General features: G+C 42.8%; 2 protein-coding genes across 4 annotated transcripts in view; one reads left to right on the top strand and one right to left on the bottom strand.

Annotated features, from left to right (window-relative positions):
* LOC119175858 (lateral signaling target protein 2 homolog) overlaps nucleotides 1–5,418 on the top strand; it is a 72,742-nt gene extending 67,324 nt beyond the window's left edge. For 2 of the 3 annotated variants that reach the window (XM_075876300.1, XM_037426867.2), the window contains exons 12-14: nucleotides 2,011–2,179; nucleotides 4,846–4,949; nucleotides 5,049–5,418. In XM_075876300.1, the coding sequence (XP_075732415.1) occupies nucleotides 2,011–2,179; nucleotides 4,846–4,949; nucleotides 5,049–5,183 (408 nt within the window). In that variant the 3' untranslated portion in view covers nucleotides 5,184–5,418. Of the gene's footprint in view, nucleotides 1–2,010; nucleotides 2,184–4,845; nucleotides 4,950–5,048 lie in introns of all 3 variants that reach the window. The other variant, XM_075876299.1, reaches the window with a different exon arrangement.
* Nucleotides 5,419–5,816: 398 nt separating this feature from the next.
* Mms19 (MMS19 nucleotide excision repair protein) overlaps nucleotides 5,817–14,816 on the bottom strand; it is a 252,136-nt gene continuing 243,136 nt past the window's right edge. Inside the window, exon 26 of the mRNA XM_075876298.1 lies at nucleotides 5,817–5,953. The gene's annotated coding sequence lies outside the window, so the exon portion shown is untranslated. The remainder of the gene's footprint in view (nucleotides 5,954–14,816) is intronic.

Here is a 14,816-nt window from a genome sequence, read left to right as displayed (position 1 = left end):
CGAAAACACACCCACAAGACACGGACACACAGGTGCTTACTTTCAGCTGATCTTTAATGGCAAAGTGAAACACATTGTATATGCCAGAGTGAAGCATGAAAAAAGGGAGGAGGATGAGTAACGAGGTTTTATAAAGCACAGCACCAATTATGCAAAACGCCAGCCAAGGAATGATCGTAAGACGCGTGATATATCTAAGACCCCATAGCTGCATTCAGCAGATGAAACTGCATCGAAGAGGGCAAGAGGTGGGGTGCTAATGCACATTGTCGTCTCTTCAAACCGGGCCACACTTCCTGTGCACTTACTAACATGCACAATGAAATGTGCATACTTGTAGTCTAGCTTTCGCAATTTTTGTGCATGTTCAGTCAAACGGTCATTGACTCGTCGCCCAGTTTCTCCAACGTGGGGTACATCACTTTAGTGTTCAACTGTAGTAGTGTATTCCATTGCCATGTCATGTGGGATGTTCTACTTTGGAGAAACTCAGTGGTGTGTCAATGGCTGTTTGGGAGAGCACGCACAAAAATTCCAAAAGCGAGACGGTAAGTGCACATGTTAGCAAGTGCACACGATGTGAGGCCCGGTTGAAAGAAACGATTCCAAACCCCCTGAATCCGCCGTTGACGGGGATCGTAAGACTGGGTCGCGAAGGACGTTTTAGGTTCAGCAAGTGCTGAGGACTAATTCCACCAGAGCCAGTTTGTTTCGTTGATTTGTAGTTTTGGGATAATGTTTGGACATAATTAAGCTGTCATACTATGTTGATTTGCAAACGGTGGTCGTGCTGAGCATGCTCACAAGCGTAGTTTTCCGCCAGCTCAGGAGGGAATCTGTTGGAAAGATTTGGAAGCGAGTAAGACTTTGGCCTTTTTGTCGATTGACTGCGTGGCTATATGAGCGCCGGCTTGCCACGGTATCACGTTTGTTTTGCAATCATGATGCGCGATGAGAGTTCGGACATACATGAGCAGCAGTCACACCATGCTCATCGTGCCAGACACGCTGTTTAGAGCATTGGGGCTTATCTATACAATGGGCATGCCCAAGAACATTGTGCAGCGTCATAAAGAGGCATGTTTTTTTTTTAACTTTTCTTTGCGAAATATCAAACTTTTGCACTGCAAAATGTTCATTTGCGTGATGACACCATTTACAGCACACACTGCCGATAACTGTTGCCGTTTGGCCGCAATGACTACAATACGGTATGAAGAATGACTCGCTTATAAAAAATATAACTTTTATACGTGTTATCGCAAGTTCTCTAACAAATAAGAGAACAGCTTGCTAACAGACACACATGGTGGCGTAGAGACTTTGGTTAAACTCAATATAGTAATGAGGAAAAGTGCATTGCTGGAATGGAGTCAGTGCATCAATGGCATTACGAAAAGGCTTTAGCTATGTTTGTTGCAACCAATAGTTTTGGGCCATAAACGGGCCAATGCCATGTGAACAGGCGGACTGGTGAACTTAGGTGCCCGCTGAGTTGGAATGTGCGCAAGTGAAGCACAGTTGGATTACCACTGTGTGGTACGAGAGTAAAACAACTGTCAGGAGTTACAGAATGCGAATTGTGTAACCAGGCATGGCGCAATATGAATTTCACAACGAGTGGCTCATTGAATGCTTACACTCTACTACAAAAGGCTCAGCCATAATTCTTCATCATCAGCCAACGACTCAATTAATGAAGTAATAGTGGGTACCTTGCAAGCATACTTGTATTAGTAGCCCTAAGAAAGCTTGCATTGTTGCCCGAAGAGCGTTTCGAGCTTTCGCTGCGGCTGTGCGCATTCCGCACAATAAGGTCTCTCTTGTTCCACATCACGAGTGAGTACAGCAAAAGGCCACTTTTCTCACTTGTGTTCCTCTAAGGACAAATGTAAGATTCATACTGTTGTTTCATATTCACATCCCAGCATTCTTTTTTTTTTCCTCTAAACTTGTTTGCCTTTCTAAAATGCCCTGGTGAATAATGATAGAGCATTGCTTGCTTGGCAGGGCCCTGTGGAGCGGAGCAGTGTGTTTTCACTCTCATTTGTCGATGCTGCGGAATTGGAGGAGGAAGAAGAACAGCGTGGTAGTTCTGGCCGCCGTTCAGTGGACAGTGCCGAGGAGGTGTTGCCTGATGAGTTATCGGTGGAACTATCCTCAGAATCCGGACCCAGAGGCAAGTTTGTCGCTGTGTGCAGGAATTGAGAACCTTATTCGCAGTCCGACCTTGTTGCAACAGAGTGTAGTTGGGACCAAAAATTACTGCATTGTGTTCTAAATTTGTTGAAACAGTAGCGGTAAATTCTGCTTAAACAAATTACAATCGAGCTCATGCATGAATACTAGGCACGAAAACATTATTCGAGGCTTCAAACCCACCATAAACGCTGTAACCTTACCTGTGCCCTTGTGGCATTTCAAATTACACCCAAATATGAGAAGGTACAATTGCAATAAAAAAAAAATTTCCACAACTTGAACTTTCTAACCAAATTCTGCATGCAAGAACCACATAAAAAAAAAAGTGCAATGTGGAATTGTCTTACAATATACTTTGCGATACCTTTCGAGTTTTTAACCTTGCACTAACCAAATACTTTGGTTACAGAAAATGAATATCATGGTAGCTCTCAATTTATTTGTTGCACATCTGTGTTTTCTTATAACGAGGTTCAAGTGTGCTCTTTATGTTGATGCAAAGTTGGTGCAGATTGCTCATTTTGCATACTTATTGATTTTTTTTTAATGAGTCATGCAGTTGACTAAACAGACTTTCAAGTTTAGCATTAAAAAGGGTTCTTTAAAATCACTGTGCATTGACTTCTTAGACTGGTTGCATTGAAAGTCTCTTCACATTCTTCAATGGTCACATTCGTCAATGGTGTTGTAGGCAGTTATGAATTGCGTATCGTTGCAGGTTCTGCGTCTTTCATCCAACAGTGCAAAGTATTGAAAATAACGGCAGATTTTCAAAATTGCTAGTATTCTGTAAAATTTTTGAAAAAGGAGAAAGAATGGGTCTAACTTGGCTGACCTCTCCAAGATTATAAAAATATGAAAGCTATGCTTGAGTTTGTTTCCAAGCTTTTGTACATATATTGTATTGCAACTGTCAAGATGTCCATTAGGTTCACAAGAAACTATTTACCTCTTTCACTGTAGAATGTGTAATTATGAATGAGTTTTGATTCAGATGTAATTTATTTTACTAGTAAATTTGTTTTTAACCTTACTCTGTGTAGTGCTATTCAATATGGCTTTTTATCTTACGCTAGTCATAACCAAATGGGAGCACAGTTTTAATTATATTGGGCTGTTTTTAAATTATTTATGCATGTGTGGATAGGTGTACATGGCATTTTCTTACTTCACTCATAATTGGAATATGGCAGTGATCAGATATGTGAAGATAACAAAACTTTACCTGTTTCTAGACCATCATAAGACATTATGGCCCTGGCACTTGATAGACGTAGCATATTAGTGTGTAGCATGAAACGTGCCGACATTTTTTGTGAAGTCCTGGCAACTAAGCCATTTTTAGCTCCTGAACATAGATTCTGGAATGTATTAAGGAATAAATGCCAGATTTAACACAGCATATACAAAAACAATTCGGTCATTCCAGCGACGCAGGCGGCGCCATGTAGCCATGCTCCGAAGCTGTCACACGGTGATAAAACTGCCATGCAGTTCGGTCTCTCAGTAGTCATAAACCATTGAATGCGTCTTCACGCTTTGCGATGCTGACGTAAACGCCCGCGACATCACAGTCTCGTCCGCCATTTCGACTTTCCGCTGCGCCGCCTATAGTCGCTAAAATGATTGAATATACGTGAAGCTTTGTATAACTGTACCAAGACATGGCCTTTTTGAAAGTGATATCATCACATCTGTTAAGTTAAGGTTAGTAATGCAGACACATCCCAATAGGTAAATGATATGAATTAACCGTAAATGATATGAATTAATGATATGAAAAACTGGACACAACTAATGAAAAGAATGAAGAGAACCCGAAACGCCAACGCAGAAGAATGTCCGCACAGTTGAAGGCAGGAATAATGAGGCGCGGCTGCTAGGTAGAACTAAAACTAGCATAGGTGGGAAACGCCAAAGTAGTGTTGCAACAGAAATGGAAGAGCGAGGCCAACAAAAGGCACGGGGTTCTTATTTATCTCGTCATTGTTGTGTTGTCTTTGCGGCCCCGGCACCGACGAATAAGAACAAAGCGTTGACCAAAGCCTGCCAACACTGCTGGAGGGCACGCTGGAAAGCCTTCACACGACTGAGCGCAAAGCTCCGAAGAGAATGTCCGCTTCATCCTACTGCTCGTCACGAACTCTTTTATTTACACATATATACACACGATACGTATCGCTGCTGCACAAGGCACCTCATAAAAAGTCAAAACAGAAACTGAAACTAAGAACACGAACACTCTCCAAGCCGCCATCGGCCAGTGTTGCGCCGTATTGTTTGCTTTGTAGTGAAGAAGATAAGTGCTACTCAGAAAGGCAGGGGGTATGACTCGGTCGGTGAAGAAGACGTTTGGTTGCCTGGTACTCAGACTGGTTCCGCCATTAGCACTTGACGTGTCGTGACCGCTCTCCTGTTTTATAAAAGAGTGCCACTCGAAAACGCCTCCTTTTAGCTTAAACACGTGCGAGACGCACATGCACGGTGTACTTTCCCGCCCTAATTTTGCTAGCATGCACGTGATGTGAAAAAGTCTATTCTTGTAAAGCTCCATTAGGGATTTGAACGCTGAACAGAGGTAATGAGGGTTTGGTAGTTACAATGTGACGGGTCTAAGATTGCAGTGCACCTTTCACGTTGCAGGTAGCCCAGTCTGGATGCCAGATGAATTCACATCCAACTGCATGGATTGTAATGCAAACTTTACACTGCTGCGCCGCAGGCATCACTGCCGAAGGTGTGGAAAGGTAGGTCGGTCAAAATGTGCATAGAAAGAGGAGTGCACTTTCATACATCTTTGCTGCTTGGTGGAGCAACTGAGAGTGTTCTGTGCATTTTCTGTGCAGATTTTCTGTTCTCGGTGCAGTTCCCATTCAATAACACTGCCTCGCTATGGTTACTACAAGCCGGTGCGCGTCTGCAATTCATGCTTCATCTGCCGTGTGACATCTGTAGTGGAAGAAATGGCTCATGGCTGTTGACCAACATTTTTTTTTTTTTTTCTGTGGAGAAGACAAGAGTTGGTGGCAAGCTCTTGTAGCAAAAGGGCCCATAGATGCCTGTGATTGAGAACCTGCCAAGTACTGCTGCTTCTGCCACTGGCCATGAGTTGAAGTGTCAAAAACATTTGTTCATACTGCCACCGTGGACACTTTCTAGTCTTATAACTGTGTACTAACGCTAGTGCCGATAAAACTGACATCCTGTGCACTTCAACAGCAGCGTGTGTGTGTGTGTGTGTGTGTCTGTCTGTCTGTGTCTGTGCGTGCAGTTACCTTTTTTTTTCGTCTTCCAGCCAAAAAGACGACTATTTTCTAGAAAAACTTGTGCCAAAGCTTTACATTGCATTTTTTTAATGAAAACAAGTTTTATTGTATCCCACAAATTTGAACGCACCTGTAATTCAAGCTTGAATCACAAGTCTAATATTTAAATAGATAGTTAAATAAAATAGTTATATCAAATCTTTTATGCAACCAAAGTGGCCTTCCCATCGAAAAATGCACTTAAAAAAAAACAAGTTTTATTGTATCTCATAAAAAAAAGCTTTTTATTGGAACTCGCACCTGTAATTCAAGCTTGAATCGCAAGTCTTGCAAGTGAACACATTTTGTACATGAACTGTAGTTACATAAAATCTGTTATGCAATCAAAGTGGCCTTTTGTCTCTTGATGAACCTAACCCATGAAATGAAGGTGTGTCCACAGCAACATCAAATTTCGCACACCTCTTGATTTCTCAACCATATGCCTGAAAAAGAATTTATATAGAATGAACTTCAGCATAACCAAATACCAGTGTTCACTGCAAAAATGCTCATTACTGTTTGGAAGACCTAGGAATATTCAATTTATCACTTCGTAAAGTGCTTTGGAATGTTTCTACCAAATGGTACCATAGACAGAATGTCATACCCCTGTCACACGGCCACCACCAAACTACGTTGAACACCGTCAACGTAAATTTCCCCTAGGGGGTTCAACGGAGAAGGAGTTGTGGCAGTGTCACATGGCAATGACAAGGTTGCAACAGTTGCCGCGAGGGGGCTCAGCTGGCGCTGTTCGATTTTCGGAAAAGCATTCTAGTTTCATCTCTATTGATTTTTTTGTGAATCCTTGTTATGCAGTTTTTACAAAAAAGCACTATTAAGTAAGTATGTGACTAACAAACCATTAAAATAATTTCAAATAAAAACGCATTTGCTAAATGTAGCAATGCTGCTAGTGACGCTGGCCACATTGTGCTTTTAGTTGTTTTCTTGCCGGTACACATGCTCCATACGAAAATTCTTATGCTTCCTTGCCTCGTGAGCGCACATTTTGTGCTCTGCAGCCATGATCCACACAGCGGACGATGTGAGGAAGTGGTACCATAATCCCCGGGTAATGACGTTTATCGGCTGGCGCTGGCCGGCCCGACTCATCAGGCACGGTGTGTGTTGAGAGTAAGTCAACTCTGGCAGGCGTAAATATAAGTAAACAAATACGCGTTGTGAATGAGCACTACAACGAAAGAATGTTTAATATTGCCAAAATGTATTATTCTTTCACTGCGGCCACTTAGTGCTCGAAATTTTTCTCTGACCTCTAGACTGCTGGGGACGAGAGTACCTCGTTTCGCTGCGAAGGGAGATCGTTGAACGTCCTTTGCGAAATGCTCCATTTACCTTCGTTTGCGTAAGGGTGGCCGTGTGACACGGACCGCATCTTCGTTGTCATAAGGACGAGGGAGTTCTTCGCGGGTGCCCGTGTGACAGGGGTATAAGTCTCCAATTAGAAGCTTTGTGGATAAAATTGGGAGTGATGGTGTTGTTTCCAACCTACATGGCGCTATAATGGCTTTCTGAATAGAGTTTTACTGCCATACAGTAACTACAGTAGGCAAAGTAACTACACAGGGTTCACACCTGAGTGAAAATTCAAGGATTTTCAAGGCTTCAAGGACAGAAAATGTCTCCACTTTTTACAGCATAAAAGATTGCGTTCATGGTGCCAAGCATACAAAATAAAGTACACTCAATTTACTATGAACTGTAGTTGATTTCACATTTGTAATGTGTAGAGAAGACTTCCCTATTGATGAGGCATCAAAGCTCTTTCCTAATGAGAAAAAAAAAATAATGTATATTGTATAACACTTCCTATAAGCAGCTATGCAAAACCAAGACAGCTAGAATTTGCACTTGCCCTGCATAGTTACACAATAAGCGACGTGGCTAAGATTATGCAAGCACACTTGCACAATCTCCACAAATAAATCCAGACTTGGCTCTATCGGTGCTTCTGTAACCACGCAAGCATTACAACTACAGTGTACTAGAGTACACTACAACACTGCAATATGGCTAGAGAAATGAATTGCATTACATGGTTTGTTGGCTAGAGAGCACATAGTACAAGCACGCAAAATAATCCACTAGATTATGGCTGAATGAACTTCACAAATTTAAGCGTTTTCAATGCATTGAAAATGCCATTAACACATTCAAGGGTTTCAAGGACAGCTACGAACCCTTGCAAAGTAATCCACGGCGTTGCCGCCTATGTAGTGCTAATTTTTTTTTCTCAATTTGCCACAAATGCCAGTATCGTGGGGGTGCGGCCTTTAACCAAGCTAACATCACATATGTCAGTGCGATTTTGATGAAGTTGTGCTTCGTAGTGGCACTACCCGTGAGGCCTGGCACCACGACGGTCTCCATCTAAGAGTGAAGCTTTTAGCTGTATTATGTTACACAGTTTTATCAGGTGCTACAAGTAGGAACAGTGACAATTGGAATGTGAACTTGGCTACGTTCAATGCTAGAACTCTATCTAGTGATAGCTCTGCTATTCAAGGAATCCGGTGGGGGGGGGGGGGGGGGGTGTAAATTGGGATGTAATAGGGGCTCAGCGAACTTAAGAGGACATATGAAGCTTGTACAGTGCTGAAGAACTGACACTACTGTTGATTTATTTACAGAAAAGAACTAGGGCTGGGGTTCTTTATCCAAAAAAAATATCGCTGGCAACAAAAAAAAAAATAGCATTACTGAGATGGTGCCAGGTATCGTAAATATTCATGATCATTTTAGCTGAATGCTCAACAATTATCTACGTACTCGACAATTAATAAAGTAAAGACACAGTTACTATTTTCATGGGCGACTTCAATGCCAAAGTAGGTAAGAAACGGGCCAAAGAGCATGCCCAGAGGGAAGTTATAAGCTGAGTTCGCAGAACGTAATAATTTACGGATCTTGAATACCTTCCACAAAAAACGGGCTAACCGAAAAGGGACGTGGCAGAGCCCAAAAGGGAAACTAAAAATGAAGTAGACTTATTCTGTGTGCACACTCGAGCATTGTAAAGGATGTACAAGTAGTTGGTAACATCCTATGTAGTGACCATAGAATAGCAAGAGCTCAAGTTCACCTAGGCCTAAAAAAAAGCAACAGCAGAAAGTGATACGCTAGAATCGAAGGTAGCATTGAGAGGAAAAAAGTTTTTCTTCAGTGGCTCTAAACGAGGTAACAGACTTTAGGGGCAGTTTACAAAATGACTGATATTTTTACTAGTATCATCAAGAGTGTGCAGTAATGTCGAAGGTACAATCATTAGACAGGACAATGGCAAACTATCTTAGGAGATGAAAAATCTCATTAAAAGATGAGAAACCATGCAAGCCTCAAGTGCAACTGACAAAATAGAGCTGGTGGAGCTTTCAAAGTTAATCAATACACATAAGGTAGCCGACATAAGAAGGTATAGTGAGAAGAGCATGCTGTAAAAAGCGGAAGAAGCCTAAAAGCTGTGAAGGCAAACTTGTGCTTAGGCGAAAATCGGATGTAAGGGGACATAACACCTTTCAAGAGTAAGTTTGCTTGAAGGTCCGCATTGGCAATTATTGACTATGTTAAAGTAATGGTGCTACGTCCCTAGTCAATAATCAATTTGCCTAAAGATATTTTTCTTTCCCATGTGAAAGTATTGGTGGCCTGGCATGAGGATAAAGTCTACATCTACGAGCAAAGCTTCCAGCTCTATTTTTCTATACATAGTTATATCGTACAAGTAGGAACAGTGACCTATTATGTGCATAAGGGCACATCGTCACAAATCCTTTGGTATATTAACACATCTTTAAAGTCACTTTGCTTGAAGGCCTATATTGGGGATTGTTGACTATCTGAGGCAATAATCAAATCACCTAAATTGTGGAGATTTTTTACCAAGTTAAAGCAATTGTAACTGCATAGTTTGCCAATAAAAAAAAAGCATGCATCCAAAAGGAAGACGAGGAAGTCAACATGAGTGGCACTTCCAACTGAATTTGTTTCATGACGCCAAGAATCTACATGGAAAACTTAATGCATGTGCCTAAAGCCATAAACTAGCTAACAGCGCAACCGACGCTGGAGAAATCTGATTTCCGAGAAGTAAAATTGTAATGGCTGTTCGCTAATGCACAATTCGCCCAAATGACGCTTCCAAAGATCCACGAGCAGTTTGTTTATTGCGCCTACCCGGGATCCTCACATTATCACATTTGCAGTCCTTGCACTGCACAAGCAAATGTGTAAATTTGTTTTCTTTGTTTAAATTTAGCTCATGTCCCCTGGTGCCCAGTTTGTCCACAATAAAGACTTGCCCCAAGTCGAACTATACTGTCACCTTTTAGAAAAGCTCTTTAGATTGTGACCCTAAACTGATTGTTTTCCGTTTACCTAAAAAATGGTTGTTCAAAAACATACTTCAGGTATGTTGAGCAAGAAAAGTTCAACTAATCACAATTTAATTACAGGAATTACTCAAAACATAAACCCATCACGTGGCGATAAGTACCTTTTTTTATACAAAACAAAGATTATTTGACAACAATGTAGCTGTAGAATAAAGCTGTGCAATGAACTAGAATCTTTGCACTGTCATCAATATTAAGCATACTATTGGCGAAAAACCCGAAATTCTGTAGTTTCAGATGGTTGCATTTCAGTCGAAACTTTATATAACATCAACAGTTGTCAGCATTTTTCATTTATTCTAGTTCATTGCATAGAATTATTTTCCATGAAGAAGCATGGGAAGTTTTATTGAAAAATTATGGATCATTTAGAAGTAATAAAATTTCGTAAAATAAAAAATGAAAAAGTTCTGAGAAAAAACGAGTTTTCCAAACGTGTCATATACATAATTGGAAACTGTGGGTACTTTAAAAACCACTAAGCTTATAGCTGGGACCTTCTTAGATTCCATGAGTTGAATGTTATTTGGTTTAGCTGCTCCTGCTTTTTTGAAGCTTGTTTTTGCCACCTGTTCCGTAATATCCAGTTTAAAATGCCAGGGAACTGCACAAGAGAAGAAACAATGCATTTTGTGCAAGACGTTGCACACCTGTTGACTGGTGGCGGCATTTTTCAAGTTTGGTTCCTGCTGAGAGAAGCTACTGTGCTGCAGTAGCCAGGAGAGACACCAACCTGCCATTAGTATTTCCATTGCTGAATTGACCTATACAATCTTATTGTCCAAACAGGAAAAATTATCGGGTCTGCATGGACATCTTTAGGGACACGCTACCAAAGCATCCCATTGAAGCATTCATTCCAGCAGATATGTTTCTCCAAAATATATTGTTTAAACAAAGCTCTGCATACACATTCTTCTCTTTGTTCGGTGTGTCATTGTAAAAACATGCCGCGCTGCAGTTCTCTAGTGGTTAAGGTACTCGGCTCGAATCCCGGCTGCATTTTCGATGGAGGCGAAGATTTGGGTGCACGTTACAGAACCCCAGGTGGTAGAAATTTCCGGACCCTTCTACTACAGCGTCTCTCATAACCATGACGCGGTTTTGGGACGTTAAACCCCACATATCAATCAAATTATTGTAAAAACCTCCCTTGTGCTTGTATTGCACTGTGTCCATAGCTATGACTCTTGCAGGCACACCAACTTTGCACACTTTGCATGCCCCCCTTTGTTTCATTCGAAACCTTTGCCACATCTAGTTATACTCTATAAGACAACAATATAGGACACAGCAGTGACAAAGAAATAGCTTCTTACAATACATTGGTAGAGTATAAACACTGATTTCATGTGCCCCCATATGGCAATAAGCGCAACTTGAAATAAAAATTCATCATGATTACCACTGTTCTATCTTATTAGGCTTTAGCATACTTTCCTCCCAACCAATCTGAATGTCTCCCACGGACTTGAGCGAACAGAAGTTTGTTTTACGAATTAAAATGTAGGCTTTGTTTTCCCAAAATATGTTTCATTTTCAGAGGGCCAACTGGTAGTTGCAAACACCAACACAACTCTTGAAGAAAGATGTCATTTAAGCTGCAGTACAATTCTGAATGCCTGTTTTAAATAATAAGTGAAGTTAGGTTTAAAAAAACGTGATAAATTGTGCGTTCCCACAATGCAGCTTGCTTTTAACAATCTTGTGCAACTAAGCTTCACATTGTAATTTATTTTTACCAATAAAATTTTCATTTATCTCTAGCAAGAGGTTTTGTACTGTGTATACCAGATGTAAGATAGGAGTGGTGTACAAGATGTGTCCCACTAGTGGAAAGTCTTCTGTTGGACAGACTGAACGCTGTGTCAACATATGAACCAGGAAACATGAGCTAAATTTTAACAAAGAAAACGAATTTGCATATTTGCCTACACACTGCAAAGCCTGCAAGTGCGAACCAAGGTTTGATCAGAGCAACGAAAAAACAGCTTGCGAATCATTAAAAGTGTTTTACAACTAGGAATGGGGTGAATTGTGCACTGCTGTGCAACAGCTGTACTTTTTGGAGATTAGATTTCTCGAGCTTTCATTACCCTATTATCTAGGTTTGTCGCTTTGCCCCCGAATGCAGAGATATTACTTTGGCTTGCACCTTCAACTTGACTTAAGTAAATGATGCCTGCCTGAGCAACTTGACTGTACTGCACACGATGCCTGTCTGAGCAAGAAACAGGGCCACACAGGTACAGCGCCGAGTCAATTTTGTCAATACCATACACCTACACCGTGTTAGGTTTGGCCTGGGGATTCGTCTCTCAATCCCTTCGGCGCCAAGTCTGACGGACGCTGTCAAGTATTTGAGTGATTATCCAGACCAGGCGGCGGGCAGAGGCGAGTCCCGTCCTTCAAGTGCGGACCCTTTGGTCGTCCCTTCGAGCAGCAGCGTGACTGATGGCCTCATCGACTCGTCGGGCGACAGGAGGGCTGGCGTGGCCGGCGCCGGAGCTGACAGAGGAGCGGCGCTCCCTTTTGACCCCCTATCACCAAGCCGACCGGCCGACTGCCTATGCTCGTCAGGCATTGTGCGTGCTAGCCGGAGGGCGAGACGTCGTGTCGCCAAGACGCCGCTAACCATTCGAGAGAGGCCAACAGAGACAGCACCTTCCTGGAGGAGACCAACGGCCACCGCAAATTACTCCGCTAATTGAGCGAACAAAAGCGGCGGACCCTTTGAAGTATGCGGCCAGGATCGTGGGAACTCTCGAGTGGCGGCACACACACGACGCGGAAGGGCCCTGCTGGCGCCACCACCGTGCAGTGTTCACGTGGACCTTGCATGCTCGCCTCCCTCACCTGTGTGTGCGTGATTGGTGTTCGACTCTGAGAGGAGGAGCCCGACAGGGCATAAAACGACGCGGCAGAGTGCTGGACATCGGGCTCTGAACTATGTAAAGTTCAACCAACACGCTCGTGGTTTGTGAAACCACTAATCCCTTCTTTTCTGTAAATACGTGTAAATAATGTTATAAAACCCTGTTTTGTTTTCCGTATTCTCTTGTCAACGTTCAGTTCCTCCATCCGGATGCCATCACCTGCAACATCTTCCTTCCCACATCTTACAAGTGGTGGCAGCGGTGGGATGCCATCATCAGCGAGCGACCTTCCTTCCCATCTCTTACAACCGAAAGAGACGGAAACGACGGAAAATGTCTTCTAGAAAAACATTTTCGGGCTCATGCTACGTCCTCCACATCCGTTTTCGAAGGGGAGTTGTCCAGTCAAGGAGAAACAATCATTCCCCCGCCGCGGTGGTCTAGTGGCTAAGGTACTCGGCTATTGACCCGCATGACGCGGGATCGAATCCCGGCTGCACTTCCGATGGTGGGGGAAATGTTGTGGGCCCGTGTGCTCAGATTTGGGTGCATATTAAAGAACCCCAGGCGGTCGAAATTTCCGGAGCCCTCCACTACCGCGTCACTCATATTCTTATAGTGGTTTTGGGACGTTAAACCCTACATATCAAATAAATCGAAAAAGGCCCATTCGCACTCAAATGTCGCAGCTAGGCACTTCGTCGTCCCAAGAGACATCTCAGTGCAAGGTGGCACCGCGCTTCACTGAGGATGAAAAAACAGTGCGAATAAATATTGCGAGACGGTTCAAGCATATTATCGAGTGTCACCTGAGCGCCATCAGCTGCAACATGGGAGGCACAGGCTTTCCTCGGTTGTCCCCACTTTCACAGAGCGAGAACATAGCCAGCGGCTGCCTTACGGCGTTCTTCGTGAATCTGTATCGAGCGTAGAATTGTTTTTCGTCGTACAACTCCATCGGATTTCCTCGGTCACATAAAGCGGGTCTAAGAATCTTCGCCAGGCAGTGCGCCTCAGAAAATGCTATAGATCAATGGCGTGGCAAGCAAACTCAAAAACGGTTAACGTCCGCACGAGAGGTGGCCATGTTTGAATGAAGTCACTTTCAAGCTAGCTCCGCAGCCGACTTGTCCTGACTTCGCCTTTCGTGTCCTTCTTGTCTCTGTGTCGTCGTTTTGTTCTCGCGCTATAACTATCGTCATCGTTCGCCTTCAAGTCGTTTCGACTTGAATATTTTCGAGGCACATTCTTTCATGGGCATTATGACAAAACATAAGAAGGAGTGTATCTATGTTTCAAAATTCACTACAACATTCAAATTCCTCAAAAGATGAGGCTAAAGAGTCCAGTACAAAAGTGTCAACTTCAAGAAAGTACAAAACAGTTTTGATCCCAGGTCTTTAAGGAGAATACACTAACTTTGAGGCGATTTGAACAATTTAATGGCCAGAATACCTTTCGACAAATTCGCATTTTACACCGTGTGATAGGAGCACACAGCCCCATAAGGAACTAAGGCTGCAGATAACACTTTTTCGTACGATCTCCCAAAACTGTGAAACGCGAGTGTATGGGAATATGGCCACTCCCGGTGAAAAAAGCAGGGTTCGTACAGTGATATCATAGCCTGTAGAAGGGCACGCGAGCCGTTCGTTAATGTCTGCTGAAATAGCGCGCGTGAGTGCATGCTGAAACTCGCGAGCATGCCCTTATAGTCGAAGTTCGCATTTGCAGATGTAGCCACGCAGCCTCCTACCGGAGTATCTCTTCATACTCCTTTGTGCAGCAAGGGACAGACAGGGCTGATTGTGATATGTGGGGTTTGACGTCCCGAAACCACCATTTAATCATGAAAGACGTAGAGGAAGGCTCCGGAAATTTCGGCCACCTGGGGTTCTGCGTGATATCGACAAGATTTTTGAAGGGCAGCATGGTTCTGCATCTGCGTAATGTCAGTTAATGTGCTTGTTAGAATCTTTTCAATAGCATTTCTTTGCTATGGATTATCTAGAGCT

Source organism: Rhipicephalus microplus, chromosome X (genome assembly GCF_043290135.1).
Source record: "Rhipicephalus microplus isolate Deutch F79 chromosome X, USDA_Rmic, whole genome shotgun sequence".
Lineage (NCBI taxonomy): Eukaryota > Metazoa > Arthropoda > Arachnida > Ixodida > Ixodidae > Rhipicephalus > Rhipicephalus microplus.
The sequence above is the reverse complement of the archived record's forward strand: the minus strand, read 5'-3'. Positions and strand labels throughout refer to the sequence as shown.